Here is a 19980-nt window from a genome sequence, read left to right as displayed (position 1 = left end):
AACGAACACAACAAAATGTCAGAGGAAACTACACCGGAGTATGAAAGGAACATGCAAGACCGGAAGGAGAAAAATTCCGGCAGAGTTTCAGTGCAGAAAAATTGGATCCATTTTCTGAAGGTGTCAGTGTCTATTTATAGACAATGTAAAGTCACGTTCCAAAAGCCACCTATTCGACGACGAAACAACACATCTGTTGGACACGAAAAGACACATTCGTTCGACACGAAAAGACACATTCGTTCAACACGAAAAGACACTCATTCAAGGATGAAACAACATGTCCGTTAGGATGAAACAACATGTCTGTTAGGATGAAACAACATGTCCGTTAGGATGAAACAACATGTCGGTTAGGATGAAAAGATACATCTGTTTGTCGACGAAAAGGCACACCTTTTCACTACCAAACTTCTTATTCATAACCAATAGATTGTCTATACAATATATATATATATATATATATATATATATATATATATACATATATATATATATATATATAAATTCCAACAACACCTAATTTAGGACGTAACGGCCTAGCTATGATTGTTGTAATCACTTTCATTGTAGAGCAGAGGATTTGGATCCTCTCATGTGTAATCGCCGTCATTGTAGAGTAAACACATGTCCTGTGATCATAATCATTCATTGATATGATAATGAAATAAAAGAGAGAAAAATGTATAATTTTTAAACAAGTAGTTGAGATCAAATAACATATCACATTGCCACTTTTTCAGATGAGATGATCCAAATAAATATACTAATTGAATATGGGATACCTGAATTCACTAATGGTATCGTAAATTTTTTTAGCCTAGATATCAATCATCTATACGATTACACTTTTCTCTCTCTTATCTCGTCATCAATGAATGGTTGTAATCAAATAACATGATCATTTTTCACGTAAGAGAATCCAAATCCAATAATTTTATAAGAACTCTTCGCATTGTCTCAGTCACTTTCCGTTGGCACCGCTACAAAGTTTTCAAAAGAATGATTTATCCAATGAGAGAGGTTATATTGACAAACTTTTTTTCTTACAAATTACACCAAGTCTAACTAGTCAGACTGCAATCAAGAATGTATAACTGGTCAAATTTAACGTAGTTTGTAAGAAAAAAATTTGTCAATATAACCTTCCCATTATCCAATAGCTAAAACTTTGGTTTAAAGTGTTGTGTGCTCTGTTGTGTACCACGCGTAGAAAAAAAAGTAGAGGGAATGCCTTATACATGGATTTCAAAAGGGGTTGTGTGTCACTTTTTTATTTTATTTTTCCTTTTCACTGTTGCAAAGGGTTATATTTTTTGTTATTATTTTTTGGAGATTTAAACATCTTATACTGATTTGTTCACATGAAACAATGTATGTATATGCACCAAGCTCCATACGTAAGAGTGAAAGAAAGGAATCTTTCTTTCACGAATTGCATCTGATTTCTCTTCCCTGATGGATGATGCAAAAGTGTAATGTGGTAACAAGCAGCGAAGGAACTTTTCGGAAGATGATCAGTAACCAACCAATAGAACTTGGTTTTTGTATATTCAGCAATGAAGTTTAGCTATTGGCCAATAATAACTTCATAGCTTAATGATATTTAACTTTGTTAGAAAGGCGTAAAACTGGGGTATTAGTTCTTGTTCTATTCATAATTCAACAAGCTTACAACTCACTTTTTTTTTCTTTCTATTTTTTAGGTGAGTGCTACAGCACACTTTGTTTCCAACCTCTGATGGCACAACTAATGGAAAGTAAACTTACAAAGCAAGGAACCATAGACCATAAAGTCAAATACAACATTGGATTCTTTGCTGGCATTTGGCAATCATATTGGCCCACCGCATGAGTAAGTGACATTACAGGATTCTCCAATGATGACTGAGTACTGATGCAAAGGTCTCATAAGAAAAGGAGGCAATAGAACTAAAATTTGACACACACATTGGGTGTCCACTTCCCTAGCCCACCGGCAACAGTTGTCTTCTTGAGGGTTGTGGCGGTGACTTTGCTGGTGCCCATGGCCATGCCTGTGGCCCCGTCTATGGTGACTCCTGTGTCCCTCCTCATCATCAGGAGAGGGTGGAGGTGTTAGTGGTAAAAGTGGGGACCCTGGGAAGATAGGCAACCTTCCACAAGCGTAGTTTACTAGTGCAAGTTGGGATGCACAAAGTGGTCTAAGAGGTGGTTGCGGCATAGGAATAACTGGTGGCATAATCTGGCTCTCCAACTTTGGCACTACTGCCACAAATGTCAGAACAAGTGTAATTAAATTAAAAAGCTTGGCTCTCTCCATATTGTACTGTCTCTTCTCTCTCTTCGGCTAATACCTCAGAACCCTGAAGTGTTTTGATGTTCAGATCATCCCTTAGAAGTAGAAGAGCTTAAATACTTGCAAATTCATAAGCCTGTTTTCAGTAGGTTGTTTATCTGGTGGATTATATATAAAATTTAATTACCAATAGAATGGGTTGAGGTCCTGCTTGCTTACCACTTCTCATGTATTTTGTGTGATGACTTTATAGGTGACTACAAACTACTTTAAATGGGGGTTCGAATCACCAACCTTCTTCCTGAAAAACTCATCTCACAATGGTGAGGAGTGTGAGCAAAGGGTGTATGGGATAATGCACAAAGTAATAGCATGCAGAACTTATGAGGAGAAACTAACTGGGGGATTTTTCTGGCAAAAAAGGTCCTATAAATTACAAGATACACAGTAAGAGAAACAAATATCTAACCAAAAAAATAATCGGAGCATTCAAGAAAAAATTGCTTATGTCTGCTGCTCACAAAATATATTCATGCTTGTTGCAAGGGTTAATGATTAAAAGCTAGACCAGCATTTTCTGCTTTCACCCGTACACTCAACAGTAACCACTTAAACATAGTTGTTGATGATCCAAAATCTTCATTGATTAATTTGACTCAGTATAACTTCCACGCCGTCTGTTAAAGTGCAACCTTCAAACAGTAGTAAGATGACAATTGAGGACAACAATTCTTTTAAAGTAACATGCGTAAATGGTACCAGGACAAATTTAAGTTCTTTGAACTTTTCCTTAGCCTGTTTCCAGATGTTCCTGAAACATGGAAAGTGGAAACCAAATACTCCATTGCTGCTCTGAGAAGATAATTTGGTAGCAGAACTTGGTCATCATCCAAGAATGCAACTCTTTTCTTCCATCCTTAGCACATATATAATGATCTTTCTTTCACTTTGAATTATCAGAGGAATTCCAATATTAGATGTCTCCAGCAGAAATTCCGTGTTTCTCACACTTTGTTAAAGAAAATACTGCAGGCTTGGTCCGGGACCAGAAGGATCATTTGGAGCACAGTGATGTTAAATTCCTAGATTCCAAAGCACAATCAGTTAGACAACATAAATCTAAGTCTGTTCACAATATCCTTCTTTGCTAGTCTAATTTTGGTACTTTATCATGCATTTCATAGGTTTATAAGTGCATTGTTACATAGCCCAATATATCATTAGGGGCAAGTTTATGATAAATGTGCATTCCAACAAGATGAAATAAGTTGAAATTAAAACTTAGCTTCCAACATTTTCAAGGAATATTTTTACTCGAAATTAAAATAATTCAAGGACTGCAATACTTTGATTTCTGTCACTTTAAAATTAGGTTAATTACTAACACCAGTACAAGTAAAAAGGAATACTATTTAAACAACAATACTTCTCTACCCCTACACATACGAAATTGGTCTCAACAATATAAACATAGACAAGAAAATTGATCTCTATATAAATTACTACGGCAAAAAATATTTTACTGAAGTATCTTTTGAATAACAGGGTACTAAGAAACAACCATTCAATTTTTTCTAAACTAAATTCATGCATCTCTCAAGGTTAATAATCACATGAAGTGTGGAGTATTGCAGTCGCCAACAATGGTCAAGCATCTTGCTCATTAAAATCTTTGCCTGTTTTACATTTTCATTCACCAACTCTCGTGGCCAGAAGTTCCATGTCTTTCTTAATTTTCTCTTGTTTCGACCTCAATTCATGTGCTCTTTGCCGCCAACCCGCCTCCAACAACTCAACAAATTTTTCTCTTATCTGGAGCAGTGGATCCAGGTCAATCAACTTATCACCTTTGTATGCTTCTCTCAACATAGCTGTCTCAATCCCACCTTTCAAGGACATATAGAATATCCCTGAATGCCTAGTAAAGGCACTTGAAAATGCATTTGAAAACCTATACTCATCACAAAACTTTCCCAGGATTGGCACTGGAATCCTCTTATACAATGAAAGAGAAAGCAGCTCGTGAAACACACCAACTGTCCTCTTCTCCATCTCTCTTGAGGCTTGATCCAAATGGGACACATCCATATAAGGGGATATATAATCAAGCTCCATCCAATCCCTAACCCACTCCCTCATCTCCTTCCTCAACACAAACCCTGGTGGAAGCTTGATATTGAAATTAGGCCTAACCCTTATCCCCATACACCTACTCTCCTCTTCAGCCCTTTGCTCAATAACAGATTTTGCAAACTCGGGGTTCCAAGAAACCAATTCCAGAAACGATTTCCCCTCACCAGGAAACCCAGTTAGCCTAAAATACTGAGGGTACTTAGGAACCAAATCAACCAAAAAATCATTTGGGAACCCAAACTCCCTCTTCACATGAAGCAATTTATCAGCACTAACAACCTTATTCTTCGACATCATCAACAATTTACACAACTTGGACACAACGAAGGCCTCATTATCCCTAAGAATCAGTTTTTCTTCATCCAAAAACTGCCGGAACCGGTCGGTGAACCGGAGAAACCGAACCGGTTCGGTTTTTGGTTTTATGCGATCATAGTAGACATCGAACAAGGCAGGGTTTTGATTCAAAAAGGTTTCGACTTTCACCTTGAGGCGCATCCTTTCGCGGCGTTTTTCGAGGTACCGGAGAGGGATAACTTGACCCGGTTCGTTGAGAACCTCCTTCACAACGCGGGCACATTGCTTAATACGTTTATCGTTCTCTATGGTTCGGTCAAGTTCTTGGTCTTTGCGCCACACTACTTTGAGGCTTGATATAGATCTAGCGTGAAGGTTGAGCTTGAGATTCTTCTCAAGGTAGGAGGAGATAGCGTGAGTTTTGGTTTTGGCATTGGAGAACATACCTTGAGCTTGAGCATGAGCTAGCCGCACGGCACAACCACCACAGTGTTGGCAATTTTGCACAAAAATGAGATGGGCTTGCACAACAACTAAGAAAGATTAAAACTTTAACTTCGATGGGCCTGTTAACTGTAATTGAACATCGAATTCGAAATATTGTCAACCATTGAAAATTTGAAATATCCCGTGAGAGATGCTTGTAATCTTCTTGTAATTTTGTACAATTTTTTCATGTTATACATTATTTTCATATGATTTGTAAAAGGGAGGTTATAATTACTACTTTGCAACAACAACAACAACAAAAAAGTGTAGCATTTAGTAAGAATTTCTGTAGGTATTTAACCTAACTATAAACGAGACAGTTTTTTTCCCCTATATTTATTTTACACTTCTTGGAAATAAAATTATTCTCCATTTGATGGTAGGCATTTGCCTTGATCATGACGTGTTTTCATTGATATACACATAATTTCTTATGATAAAATGGTTTGGTAATTTATATGTATACTTTTTTATAAAAATAATATGAACGTGTATGTGTAAAGTTTTAATCGAGGTGCGGATAAATTAATTTCAATAGCACTTGACTGTAATATTAAAAAACAAAAAGAATTACAAAAAAAAGGGATAAAGTATGTTTTATACAATAAACAAGTTATCTTTCTTGTTAGGTAATTTTAATAATATTATAACTTAATCTTTGATAAATTATTTCCTTAGTTTTAAAAAAAAAAATCTCTTAAAATTACAAACAATAGATTAATCATATTAGATTAATATGTTAAAATTTTAAAACTAAAAAAAATTAAAAAAAAAAACTAATAAAAAATGCATGGTAGGAATTTTTTTATATTTTTCAATTTAATAATATATATATATATATATATATATATATATATATATATGGGATAAGTTATTCTACCTACGTTCGTTTTTGCCTACCTTTGCCTACCACTCTCTAATACCGTTATATCAGAATCTCAATAAGAGAGAGAAAAATAAATGTTAGTTAAGATTCTGATCTAACGGTTTAGATAATAATAGGAAAAAGTAAGCAGAAAAAATGGTAGGTAGAATAACCTATATATATATGGAAAAACTCTTCTCAAGCAACTTGAGATAAGTTTATCTCCGGCCCCCCAAAACTACGTCATTTTATTTATTTATTTTCTTATATTAATTGATTTACCTTTGAATGGTTATGATTCTCTTTTTCTCTCTCTTCCTTTATCATCATTGATCCATCTTTGTACGGTTATGAATTTATGATTTAGTAGCCGGATAAAATTATCTCAAGCAGCTTGAGAAACAATAAGCTCATATATATATAAGAGGTTGTCAAGGAATATAAGTTGTAAGTATAACATTCCCCTGTATATATATATATATATATATATATATATATATATATATATATATATATATATATATATATATATATTCTCTGATTGATTTTCTTAAAGTGGGGAATATGTTATAGCTCAAATTGATTTTTCTTAAAGTGTGGAACCCCTACGGCAGTTGCTCCCTCCTTGAACGCTTCTAGGTTACTTTCGTTTTCCATGGCTTGCATGTGCATTTTTTATGGTACCAGTCGGTGGAGCATATTACATGTTAACCATATCCATATTTTAAAAACACAAACTTGTCAGGCGGGTCTAGGAGAAAGTCTGTGGCGGGGGACCATCACCAATAAGCCAAGTTACTCCAAGTACATCAAATGTGTCTGACACCACATCTCAACCCAAAAGATTACCATTGATAAGCGGTGAAGTAAAAATATATTTAGGAACAAAAATTTCCCACTATTTGCTTTTCTATGTAAAATAGTTGGGAAAGATTACCATTGAACAAGATGGAATTGTTTTTTTCCTATGTGATGGAAAAATTAACATATAACATCAGTAAAATTAACTCAACATATCCAGAAAAAAAAAATTCATCATATTTTCAAAAATTATTTTTTCCTAATAAAAAAAATTTCTCCTTGCAAAACACTCCTTTTTTTTGGATTACTTGCAAAACACTCCTTGATTCTTCGTCCAATCAAAACCAAATTTGAAACTTTCTCGAATTTTGAAATGTGACAGAAATCCATCCTAAAAAAATTAATTAAAAATATTAAAAAATTTACTGAGCAGAAAATATGTTGAGGAACAAAAACCTAAGGTAATTCTCGCATAATGTGATAGTAAACGAAGTAATCGAGATCGAGCCAAAAATTAAAACAGAGAGAGAAAAAAAAAAGAAAAAAAAATCTCTCAAAGTAGAAATCAATTAGAACCTAATTCATTTAAGGGAAAAATATCTATCCTTTTAAAGGATATAAGCTTATATTATTTTAGATCCTAACCGTTGATTTCCGTCCATCAACGGTTATAATCTATTGAGTCAAACTTAATGAGCCAAATTTATTATTAATTAATTAATAATTTTGATTCAATAAATTATAACTGTTGATGGACGGAAATCAACAGTTAAGATCTAAAATGATATGAGCTTATATACTTTAAAATGACAGATGTTATTCCTTTTATTTAATTACAATAAATTTCTCACCTTCTACTGATAAATAAGTCCCTCCGATCAGATTAAAAGTTAAATCCTAATAGAATATCCCCAATTATTCCAAAGGGACCCCGGAACCCTCTTCACTTGTATTTCGACCATTTTTTTTTCCCTTCAGTTAGCCAACTTTGAAAGATAAAATGTTAGATGTACATTGAAACAATTTACGCCTGTCTCTCTGACCCATTACACCAAATGTTGTTTTCCCTCTCCATATTCTCCTTGTTGTGTCATGATCTGGTTGGATTTATACTTTTTTTGATGAGAAAATATACCCACTTGCGATAATTGCTTGTGATTCTCTAATTTCTTCTCCAACAGATCTGGAGAAGAAGATGTGCGCTTTTTTTGTTCATTTGTGGCAGATTTATTGCTGAGAAAAGGATCTTCTTTATGTATAACATGTGTTGTTCATTTATTCCATTGAATGTGGGATACATGATTGACAAATTTGTTAAATTGCGTACTTGTCACGCTCACATCTAAAATGGGCGCAACTGCTTGCACCCAAATGAAACGTGGCTTATATGGCACTCACGCCTCACTTAGACGTGACTGGTGAAGTCTAATTTGGGCATGACACACTGCAATATGCGTGTAAATAGTTTCAAAATAACAATAAATTTGTAATTTTTTATTTAAATTGCAATTAATCAATTTTTTTGCCCCCTTTTGACCTTGGACTGTTTGTGTAATTGATCTAAGATTTCTCCATTTTAAAATTGGGTTTGCATTCTATCATTTAACATGACCACACAAACTTTCCTACACACAACATTTTGTGGGACCCACATGTTTTAAAGAAAAAAAAAACTACCGATACGCAAAACGAATCTCTATAACATTACACAATCATTTTTTTACAACATAACTCTTATAAAACTCTTTAAATTTATTCAGAACAATGACCTTATAATGAGAACTAGGACTCCTTGTTTAACGGTGCATATTCAATTGAAAAAGTGCAGGGTTTTAGGGAGATCTACAATTCCTTTCCGAGGGCCCTAGGTTCGGCCTACAATTCCCTTGTGAGTGCCTTAGGTTTGGGTGGAGGCCACTGTCCTACACAGCCATATGTTCCGCCATCCTTGTCGAGAGTAAGGATGGGTATCGATGCTGCTTCATCTCGACCTCCAAATGGCTTGTCTTAGAGAGTATGTTCCAATCTCTATATGAGTGTAATATAGTATTAGTTGGTGAATTATGTTTGTTCAATTAAAAAATGCAGGGAGGTTTTAGGTACAATCCTCCTTCTCCCTTTGAGCCTAGATGTGAGAGGAGACTTCCACGACATGTTCTGTCACCTTTTCCTTGGCCTCGAGTATTATCTCAAAGAGTACGTTTCAATTATATATATACAATATATATTGTTGTTAGAGATCAAAAAATGTGAATCATGAAGATCATATTTATGTTGATAATTATCTGTGTTGCTATTTTTTAATTTTTTTACTAGGTGCCTTGTCTATTGTATCGTTCCAAGTGTTTTGGAAAAAAAAGTTAAATTTTAACTTTTTCATTAATTTGTGTTTTTTTTAAGTTATCATCCAAACACTATTAAAACGATACCTAGTGGGATGATGAGTGTTGGTGTGTTTTATGTGTGTGTATAATACAATAGACAAGGCAGCAATATAATTTTTTTGTGGAAGTATTAGAATTGATGTTATTTTAATAAATAATAAATATTTACTTAAAATTTAAAATATAATATAGAATTAAATTAGTAAAGAAAGTGAAAATTATATATATATTTATATATATATATATATATATATATAGGAAAAAGTGTTTGTCATTTTAAATGACATAAAGCTATGTCATTTTAAGATAGAGATAAACACAAAAAATATTTTTTATTTAAAATTTAAATTAAAAAAAAAATCACCCACTTTTCCCCCATGATTTTTATTTCTTGTGTCTATCTATCTCCTAAAATGACATAATTTATATCATTTAAAATGACAAACATCAAACCCATATATATATATATATATATATGAAATTTTCATGTGATTTTTATGAACATTTTCATATGATCTTTATGAACATTATTTCATGTGATATTAATGAAAATTTATTTCATGTAATTTTTGTGAATAAAATTTTTTAACTTGAGAAAGATTAAAACTTTAACTTCGATGGGCCTATTAACTGTAGTTGAACATCGAATTCGAAATATGGTCAACCATTGAAAATTTGAAATATCCCATGAGAGATGCTTGTAATCTTCTTGTAATTTTGTACAATTTTTTCATGGTATACATTATTTTCATATGATTTGTAAAGGGGAGGTTATAATTACTGTCAAATCTTATGGTTCATATTTCTGGCAACAACAAAAAAAAAGTGTAGCATTTAGTAAGAATTTCTGTAGGTATTTAACCTAACTATAAAAGAGAGTTTTTTTTTCCTCTATTTATTTTTACACTTCTTGGAAATAAAATTATTCTCCATTTGATGGTAGGCATTTGCCTTGATCATGACGTGTTTTCATTGATACACACAAAATTCCTTTTGATAAAATGGTTTGGTAATTTATATGTATAAATTCTTTTAAAAAATAATATGAACGTGTATGTGTAAAGTTTTAATCGAGGCGCGTATAAATTAATTTCAATAGCACTGGACTGTAATATTAAATATAAAAAAAAAATTACAAAAAAAAGGGGGTAAAGTATGTTTTATAGAATATACAAGTTATCTTTCTTGTTAGGTAGTTTTAATAATATTATAACTTAATCTTTGATAAATTATTTCCTTAGTTTAAAAAAAATCTCTTAAAATTACAAACAATAGATAAATCATATTAGATTAATATGTTAAAAAAAATTAAAAAAATAATAAAAAATGCAAGGTAGGAATTTTTTTTATATATTTTCGATTTAATAATAGTTAGTAATATATATATATATATATATATATATATATATATATATATATATATATATAAATTTTTTTCTTAAATTGATTTTCTTGAAGTGGGGAATATGTTATAGCTTTAAAAGACGTTTGTTTCAAGGTGAACAGTGACCAAAATGTCACTGTTCACTGACTTTTTTATCCAAATACCACACAAATAATAATATTTTCTAATATGTCACGCGGACAAGTTCGCTATAGTGCCAACAAACTTGGTTTGCTGATGTGACACGTTGCTGATGGGTACGTTGCAATAAATGCTAATACGTTGGAGAAGTTCGCTGCCACATGCAGGGAACTAGGTGTACCATATGTCTGACATGCACCAAGTTCGCTGAAGGTCCAAGCGAACTAGGTGCCACGTGGCACAATCTCATTTCGCGATCATAATTAATGTATCAGTCATAATAAAAAATAAAAAATGAAGGAAAATAGCTATTTAATTAATGTATAATCACCAATCACAATTAATGTATCAATCACCAATCACAATTAGCGTACTAATGAGAGTAACTTTTGATTGTACCAATCACAACTAATGTATCAATCACCAAGCACAATTCAAATTTAATAGGAACTGATTGCGTTTTGTATTTAATAGGAACTGATTGCGTTTTGTATTTAATAGGAGCTGATAGTGTTTTGTATGTAATAGGAGTTGATTGTGTTTTATATTTAATAGGAGCTGATTGCGTTTTATTAGAAGTTGTCATTTTACGAGTTGGTTACAGATTGTCACCAATTCAAATTTATTTGTAATTTGTAATTTTGAACCTATTTATGGGCAACATTTCAATGAAATGAGTAAATATACCAAATGAACGTGAAAGCATTGATTGATTGCGTTTTGTATTTAGTAGGAGTTGATTGCGTTTTGTATTTAATAGGAGTTGAATGTGTTTTGTATTTAATAGAAGCTGATTGCGTTTTATTAGGAGTTGCCATTTTACGAGTTGGTTACAGATTGTCACTATTTCAAATGTATTTGTAATTTGTAATTCTGAGCCTATTTGTAACACCTCGTGTATACCCGAAATATTAACATTACATCGTATTAAGCGGTGCTTAATTAAAAATGCGGAATGTTCTTTTTCTTTTCAATGATGACGTCATTATCAATTACCAATTTGATTACTTAATCAATTTCACAAAATATCGCCTGTATGTAAATTGCAATAAGACATCTACTGAAATACCTCAATATATAAATAAAGTGTGTATCTACATCACAGTATTACATCTCGTAATCCGGACAATATCCTGATACATTATTACAACACCAAAAGACTCAAGACATAATCAAGACATAACAATATTATGTGTCATGGACAATTCCCATGCTCACCAAATAAACATAATAAACAACCAGTCTCAACATAAAACTCCATAAACATAACTGAAGCTATAAGCATATAATCAGCATGCAAATCCAGCATCCAATCATGGCAGCATAATATAACAACAATCTAACTCAGCTCCGGCCTCCTGCCGCCTGAGATCTCAACATTACCTGACCCTGAAATAAGCATTCCCCAAACGTGGGGTGAGATCTCTAAACAAGAAATCTCAGTAAGACAAGGGGTCTTCAAGGATCTTCCACCCCAAGCTCACTTACATGTGCAATATAAGTTCAAAAAGCATTTATATCATTATCAGTTCCAAAACTATGTAGTGCAACAGATATCTATGGCATGTGTGTAATCACTATCTATTAGCCAGAGAAATGTAGGAATACGTCTATTCCCTACATGTAGTACAAGGAACACCGCTTGCACTTCACCCACAGCCTCACCCTCTTGTATGTTCTACATACTCAGGCTTACCGTATAGGTGGAACACCTCCATGCATATCAACAAGGCACTAACATACAATAGCTCAACAGCATTTCCAAAACATCAAAAGCATGTAACACAGCATGCATATACCATATCCCCATGGGACATTGTGGAACCACAACATGGCTAAACCGAGGACACGAAAGCTTACCTCTAAGCTAGCTATCCAATGCCACAAGCTCAAAGTCCAATCACAGCAGATCACAATCTGATATGGACCAAATATAAATCAATAAACATGTACCACATGCATACAAATTAAAAACAACGCCTTTTCATTACGTTTTATGTCTTAAAGCTTCTAACAAAGCCACAAGCCCTTAATCAAATGATTCTGGCTTAGACCATTAAATACAGAAGTTCAACTTCATCAAACTAGGGTCCACAAACCCCCAATAGCCTACTGTACACACAACACAGCTACTGTTCTGCGAAATCCCAGAATATCCGGATATTCCTCGGGACCATATCCGGATATGCAATATCCCGATATCTCACTGTCCATATCCGGATATGCAATATCCGGATATACAGATTCACATATCCGGATATCCAATATCCAGATATCCCAAAACCCCATATCCGGATATCACATATCCGGATATCCAATATCCGGATATTCCACGGGCAGATGTCCGGATATTTCACGACAGAATGCAGTTTCTGCATTTTCGTGAAGATATCCCTTAAAGGTTCTTTTTTTACCGATTTTAAACACCTAATCATGCATTTCTAGGCGTGTTCAACATTACCCAACAACAATTTATCATCTTTTAGTCATTAGATGCATCAAGGTATCATTTTTAAGCCTCAAAACTCAAGTTAAAGGTTGATGATCATACCACAAGTTCACAACAGCAAAGGGAGATGCTCTTGGAGCTCACTACAAGCTCCCACAGCCCAGCACACCCAAGGACACGAAAATGGACCAACAAGTTTGGTTCTTTTTTCCCAAAGATGACACCTTGAAGCTCAAAGTACCAACTCCAAGCTCTCACAAACAAACTAACCAAAGTCAGCCTCAAAACCTCACACACAACAGCTGGAATACCACTGAAGAACACCCTCACTCACCCACAATGATGCCTCTCACTCACACCAAGTGTTTAGGATGATGAAACAACCAAGAAAATGGGTTCAAGGTTGAGTTTTGGTCAAGAACTAGAGAAGAAAGCAATGGAACAGTGCTCACTCACAAACTGACCAGCCCCACTCACGTAGGAAAGAAAGGAGTCTAGGGTTTTGTGCGCATAATAAGAGTATATATAGGCCACATAAGCATTAACACACAATATTAACTTTAATTGCTACGCTTAGCATTTCAATCCCAAACTTTGGATTATGAAACTACATAATTTTCTAAGAATTATCATATTTTTCTTATATTTTTCTGAGCACCTTTCTGGTACGCGTTTTTCAAAGTCACTACCGGTTTCTAGTACCAGTTCTCATTATTTGGCCTTGAAACTCGTTTTACAAGTCCTACATATTATCCTAGTAATTATCATGCACTTACATTAATTTTCTGGGATAATTTTCCGGTACGCATTTATACCGACTAGCAGAACCGGTATCTGCACTTTTCTTCCGAAAAGCGACTTTCAGCATTCTTAATCACTTACCATAATTACTAAAGCCTCTTAATAATTATTAGGGTCAATTATGGAATCATTTCTTAATTTTGCATAATTAATTAATTAAATACCTTAATTAACGGTGCAGGGTTTTGTGTCCATAATAAGAGTATATATAGGTCACATAAGCATTAACACACAGTATTAACTTTAATTGCTACGCTTAGCATTTTAATCCCAAACTTTGGATTATGAAACTACATAATTTTCTAATAATTATCATATTTTTCTTATATTTTTCTGAGCATCTTTTTCGGTACGCATTTTTCAAAGCCAGTACCGGTTTCTAGCACCATTTTTCATTATTTGGACTTGAAACTCGTTTTATAAGACCTACATATTATCCTAATAATTATCATGCACTTACATTAATTTTCCGGGATACTTTTTCGGTACGCATTTATACCGACTAGCAGAACCGGTATCTGCATTTTTCTTCCGAAAAATGACTTTCAACATTCTTATTCACTTACCATAATTATTAGGGTCAATTATGGAATCATTTCATAATTTTGCATAATTAATTAATTAAATACTTTAATTAACGGTGCAGGTTCTTACTCTATTTATGGGCAACATTTCACTGAAATGAGTAAGTGTACATACCAACTCGTAAAATGACAACTCCTAATAAAATGCAATCAGCTCTTATTAAATACAAAACACAATCAATCAATGTTTTCACGCTCATTTGGTATATTTAATCGATTAAATATAAGTTTTAATCGAGTAAATCATTTAAGAGGGAGATTTAATCGATTAAGAGCGATATTTAATCGATTAAATCTTCAAGTAAATCATTTTTGTCAGTTTTAACCATTTAATCGATTAAATTTTTAAATTAATTGATTTAAGAGAAACAGATTAGTATATAATTTTAAATAAAAGATAAAATAATTATTAATTAATCAATAAACGACAGAAAAAAATCAAAAAAATCACAAGGGTCGTGTATAGACCATGGATAAAAAAACCCTAACGAGTTCACCGCGTTTCTAGTATTTTTGTTTGGCCATGCACTGCGTTTTGACTGAAAAACCCTTAGTTTAAATGGGAATTCACAATAATATCCAATATCTTAGCTGGGTGAGTTTCCGTGCTTGCGAAGAATGAAAAAATAGGGAAATTTCGTGTGCTCCAATATTTGCTCAATTCAATACCACTCTTTCACACAGACACAGTAGGTCAAAGGTCACCACTTCTCTAATCTCTTCTCCTTCTCGATTCCACTTTCACTATAATTTTTTGTTTCTCTCTGTATTTTCGTTTCCCAATTCCCATCCTCTCTTATTAGCCATACTGAAATTAAGGGGTAAATGAAATTGCCTTTGCCTATTTTCTATTTGTGCATATCGTAAGTGTCAGGGTTTTTCACTTTAGCATCAGCTAGCTATGTTTCTTATCCTCGGGTTAAGCAAGAATAACGATAAACCCTTGGGGAGGGATAACAAAGAGCTTTTAATTCTGCATATTCAAACAGCGAACTTAGGGTTCCCAAGTGTCTTTTTATGCTGAATTCTTTCCATAATTCATGAATATTAATTTTTTTCCCTTATATTTTTGGTTTAGTCGCTTTTACGTGTTTCTATTTTCATATAATTTAAACGTCAATGTTAAAAAGAAGCCTTTTTGTTTTTGGATATTTGCAGATAGTCTATCTTGATCATGGGTTTCAATTCGGTCTATAGATGCTTGCAGGATATATTTCCACAGGTATAGCTCTTAATTTTTTTATTTATTTTTTTTCATTTTTTGAAAATGTGATTGTGGAATAATCCTTTATTATTTTATTTTAAGTAGTATAATTATTAGTTGCTCTGTGATCTGGTGTTATTTGTAACCTAGTTTTGAATTGTGAAGTTGAATCGGTATTGTAATATAAAATTATTCCAATTAAGTAATGATTATGCATTGGACTTTCTTTTCTTGTTGAGTATTAAGTGCATAAAGTTGTATATTTTGGATGAATGGATACTGGATAACACATTAACACGTATCTTGAAATTTTCGCCCAAAATTCATTTTTATACGCTGATAATTTTAATTGTAAGTTTGTTACTATTACATCTTTCTCTCTCTCTCTCTCTCTTTTTGGTTGTGGGGAGAGGATCAATCACTGATAATTGTTTGCTTCACGAGACATGATCAGTAGAAAAGTAGAAATATTATCCAACTTTTAAGAAATCCATGATGGTAGTTGCCATGTGCTTGAGAAAGAGCTCTCTGATTCAGAGCCAATATCTAAACCATTAAACTATCCAAAATCCAGAGTATTTACAAATCTGGGAATGTGGATGACTTGTCATCAATACTTGCTCCTAACTGAAGCCTGTTTTATCATTTTGCACTGAACAGGTTGATGTCAGGTTACTGAGGGCTGTGGCTATTGAACACCCAAAGGATGCTGATCAAGCTGCTGAAATTATTCTCACTGAAGTCATCCCATTCATGTCCAATAAATCACCTCATATGACCCCTCCACAGGATAAGAGCCCAGGAGCCCCAGTGATTGTAGAAGGTGCATTTACTTATGATGTATATTCATTTGTATATCACTCTCTACCTTGGTTGCATTTAACTGGTTTACTAATAAATTTCTTATGACATGTTGTATCTGTAGTTGAAAGTGATGAGGAAGGGGATAGGTTGAGGCATCGTCAGCTTGTTGAAGATGCAGATGTGGGGTCTTCTTCTGCTCCACATTCTAGGGTACATGTGCTATCACCCCCCATCCAACAATCTGTAGAAGTGATCAAAACGGCCGATTGTTCTTTTGGACCAGATCTGAATGTGGCTCTGGATGAGCCTACACTGTCAAATGCCAGTAATTCAAAGGATGGTACCAATAAATTTCCTGAAATGAATGAAATTGAGGAGCTAAATATTTTTCACAATGCTGAAGATAACTTCACTGGAGAGATCTCAAACAAGATTGATCAGGAGACATCAAATGGTTTTAGGCAGGAAGTTAGTGAAAATTTCGATCAAGGACGACTTCATGTGGATGTTGGTGGTGAAAATATGATTTCTTCTGGTATATGTCAAGAGATGGAACCTGAGACAAATTACCTTGACAAGGAGGTTGCTTCCATTAATAACAATGGCAAAGGCAATAGAAGTATAAACAATCTGAGTGAAGAGTGGGCAGATTTTATAGGTTCTTCAGCTGATGACTATGATGCCACTATCTGTGATAAAAGTCACAGATTGGAAAAATGTGAAACTGCCTTGATTGAGGTTGAAGGTTCTGAGGCTCAAGCAGTTTGTCATGTTCAAGGGCATACACCAAATGCTGAAGATAGTTTTCAATCAGAATTGAATGCTGTTCCTTCTATTGCTGTTGTTGGTGAAACTAGTGATGTTGAAGACGAGATTGGTGGGAATAATGCATTTAGCCAATGTAATCAAGTATGCAGGATTGATCTGCTTGAGGAGATAATCGATGAAGCAAAAACTAACAAGGTATTATTAGCCCTAAATTCTTATATTTGGATGTTATAAATCCTAGCTTTACTGGCTTTAATGATATATGGCAGAAGTTGTGATTGTGACATTAAAATCATTATTGCTATATTGAATGATGACTTTGAATCTTATTGATGATTAAACTGAAGATTAAGTGGCATACTCTTATTATTAGTATAGAATGATGTAATTACAGTTTGTTAGCTGAAATCTGGTAATACTTAAAAATTTCTGACCTGTTATAACCAGTGTTGTAACTTATAACTATTTGACACTGATGCAGAAAATCTTGTTTTCATCTGTGGAATCTCTTATCAACTTAATGAAAGAAGTGGAACTCCAGGAGAAAGCTGCTGAGCAGGCCAATATGGAAGCTGGTAAAGGAGGGTCTAATATTCTCGTTAGGGCAGAAGAGTATAAAACAATGTTGGTGCATGCTAAAGAAGCAAATGACATGGTTGTACATGTTAAACTTTTGTGTTTCTGTTTTATATGTGATGAATGCAATATTTATCCTCAGCATTTTCCTTGCAGCATGCAGGAGAAGTTTATGGAGAAAAAGCAATTCTGGCAACTGAACTGAAAGAACTTCAATCTCGTCTGCTCGGCTTGTCTGATGAAAGGGATAAGTCTCTTGCAATTCTTGAGGAGGTGCTTTACAATTTGATGTTCATTGGAAAACTATTCATCATACCTTTTCTGCACGTTTCAGTGTTCCACAGTACATTGAACATCTTCCTGACTCGCTGAAATTATAATAATCAGAATCATCTAACTAACATAACTTATGACTGAATGAGGACTTGTGATTAAACAATATTGTTTATGAACGCAAAACATATTCTTTATGCAATTGACTTGCTTAACTTGACACAAAGAAATATAATTACTAAGCATCTTCTTTTGGTTCATCTCCTGGTTCTGGCTTCCAGATGCACCAAATTCTTGAAACACGATTAGCTGCAGCAGAAGAAGTGAGGAAAGCAGCTGAGCATGAAAAATTGGGAAAGGAGGAATCTGCACGAAAGGCTCTTGCTGAACAGGAAGCTTTGGTGGAGCAGGTAGTACATGAGTCAGCAAGACTACAGCAGGAAGCAGAAGAGAATTCAAAGGTTGCTAGTGTTAACCCTGCTCCTAAACCTTTTCATTTCATTTCATGGAATACACATGTAATACTTTTGACAAGGCTCGTTTGTTTTTAAAATGAGCAAGAGTGTATCCACCCTTTAATCTTCAGTAGGTTAGATCATGATGTACTTTAAATTAAATTTAAGGTAGATTCGCCCTTATTTTCCTAGTATTTTATGATTTTTATTTCTTCCTTTCCATCTCTGCAGTTACGGGAGTTCCTGATGGACCGTGGGCAGGTTGTTGATATGTTGCAGTAAGTTCTTTTTCTGTTTAAAAGATAGTTATATTTTTCTGCCTGTTTCCACTTTCCAGTATTGATTTTTTTTTTTAAATCCAATTCTCTTTGCTTTCAATTATTGATGCTATGTGAAACTTACTGTTGGTATCAAAATATTATAGGAATGCTTGTCAGTCTTTTCTAAGTGAGTGTAATCTTGCCTATGACCATAAAGTTACATAGCTTATAGCTAGTTTCCTTCCCCTATTTGGTTATTTTGTGGAACTAGAAGGCATTTTGTTTGACATCTGTTTCCCTAAAATTGCTGTTTCAATGTAACTAGGACATGAAGATTCTTTTTTTCCCCTCATCATACATATCTGTGTTTTATGTTATGAATTATGACTTTTGTTATTGTGATAGTTTTTCAATTTCTAATCTAATATATTTACTTTTCATTTAACTTTGTAGGGGAGAAATTTCTGTTATTTGTCAGGATATTAGACTTCTTAAAGAGAAATTTGATGCAAATCTTCCATTGAGTAAATCCTTCACCTCAAGCCAGACTAGTTGTATCTTGGCTTCTTCAGGTTCATCCCACAAAACCTTGGTGGCATCTGATGTGGGTTCTGAGCATAGTGATTCATCTGAAATACTTAAGAGCAGCCGAGCAGCCGAAATTGAAGGCCTTTCTTCCAAAAGTGGGCATGAGGAGGAAAGATCACAAGCTGATAACAATGCTCTTCTTGATGATGGGTGGGATATTTTCGAGAAAGATGAATTTCGGAGTTTAATAACTTTTTGATATGCTCGAAGGGGGAAAAAAAGAGAGTTCGAGGTATTGTTTATACAATAAAAATAAACCTTAGAATTCCTTGGATGTGAGATGGATCTTTGCTCTTTGTTTCAGTTTCAAACGGTAGTAATAGCTTAATAGTAGCATGTGATATGCAACTTTATATACATTCACTTGAGGTTGGATGCTCATTATTTCCCGATTTTGTACAGAAAACGTCATATGGAATAATTTTGTGTTTTAGTTTATACTTGGT

General features: G+C 33.8%; 3 protein-coding genes across 5 annotated transcripts; 1 reads left to right on the top strand and 2 right to left on the bottom strand.

Moving 5' to 3' along the window:
- Window positions 1–1711: 1711 nt before the first annotated feature.
- LOC133294580 (uncharacterized) lies at window positions 1712–2574 on the bottom strand. Its single transcript, XM_061493274.1, has 2 exons — window positions 2498–2574; window positions 1712–2414 (listed from the first exon to the last, which is right to left on the bottom strand). Exon 2 carries the CDS (start codon window positions 2300–2302, stop codon window positions 1835–1837), a length of 468 nt encoding a protein of 155 aa, XP_061349258.1. The 5' UTR covers window positions 2303–2414; window positions 2498–2574; the 3' UTR covers window positions 1712–1834.
- LOC133294574 (protein WHAT'S THIS FACTOR 1 homolog, chloroplastic) lies at window positions 2560–5203 on the bottom strand. Its single transcript, XM_061493263.1, has 2 exons — window positions 3892–5203; window positions 2560–3360 (listed from the first exon to the last, which is right to left on the bottom strand). Exon 1 carries the CDS (start codon window positions 5150–5152, stop codon window positions 3968–3970), a length of 1185 nt encoding a protein of 394 aa, XP_061349247.1. The 5' UTR covers window positions 5153–5203; the 3' UTR covers window positions 2560–3360; window positions 3892–3967.
- Window positions 5204–15227: 10024 nt separating this feature from the next.
- On the top strand, window positions 15228–19980 carry LOC133294532 (uncharacterized). Of its 3 annotated transcripts, none has more exons than XM_061493220.1 (9): window positions 15228–15306; window positions 15765–15828; window positions 16471–16633; window positions 16736–17577; window positions 17864–18037; window positions 18115–18231; window positions 18513–18692; window positions 18918–18964; window positions 19400–19980. In XM_061493220.1, the coding sequence occupies exons 2-9, from the start codon at window positions 15781–15783 to the stop codon at window positions 19731–19733; spliced, it is 1905 nt and encodes a 634-aa protein (XP_061349204.1). In that variant the 5' UTR covers window positions 15228–15306; window positions 15765–15780; the 3' UTR covers window positions 19734–19980. The 3 variants fall into 3 exon arrangements, with proteins under 3 accessions (XP_061349204.1, XP_061349220.1, XP_061349212.1); XM_061493236.1 differs by having other exon boundaries at window positions 15277–15299; XM_061493228.1 differs by having other exon boundaries at window positions 15287–15427.

The sequence above is a fragment of the Gastrolobium bilobum genome, unplaced genomic scaffold (genome assembly GCF_033153095.1).
Source record: "Gastrolobium bilobum isolate Gb01-03AN ecotype WA unplaced genomic scaffold, APGP_CSIRO_Gbil_v1 utg5178, whole genome shotgun sequence".
NCBI lineage: Eukaryota > Viridiplantae > Streptophyta > Magnoliopsida > Fabales > Fabaceae > Gastrolobium > Gastrolobium bilobum.
Note: the sequence above shows the minus strand (reverse complement) of the source record. Positions and strands in the feature narration are given on the sequence as shown.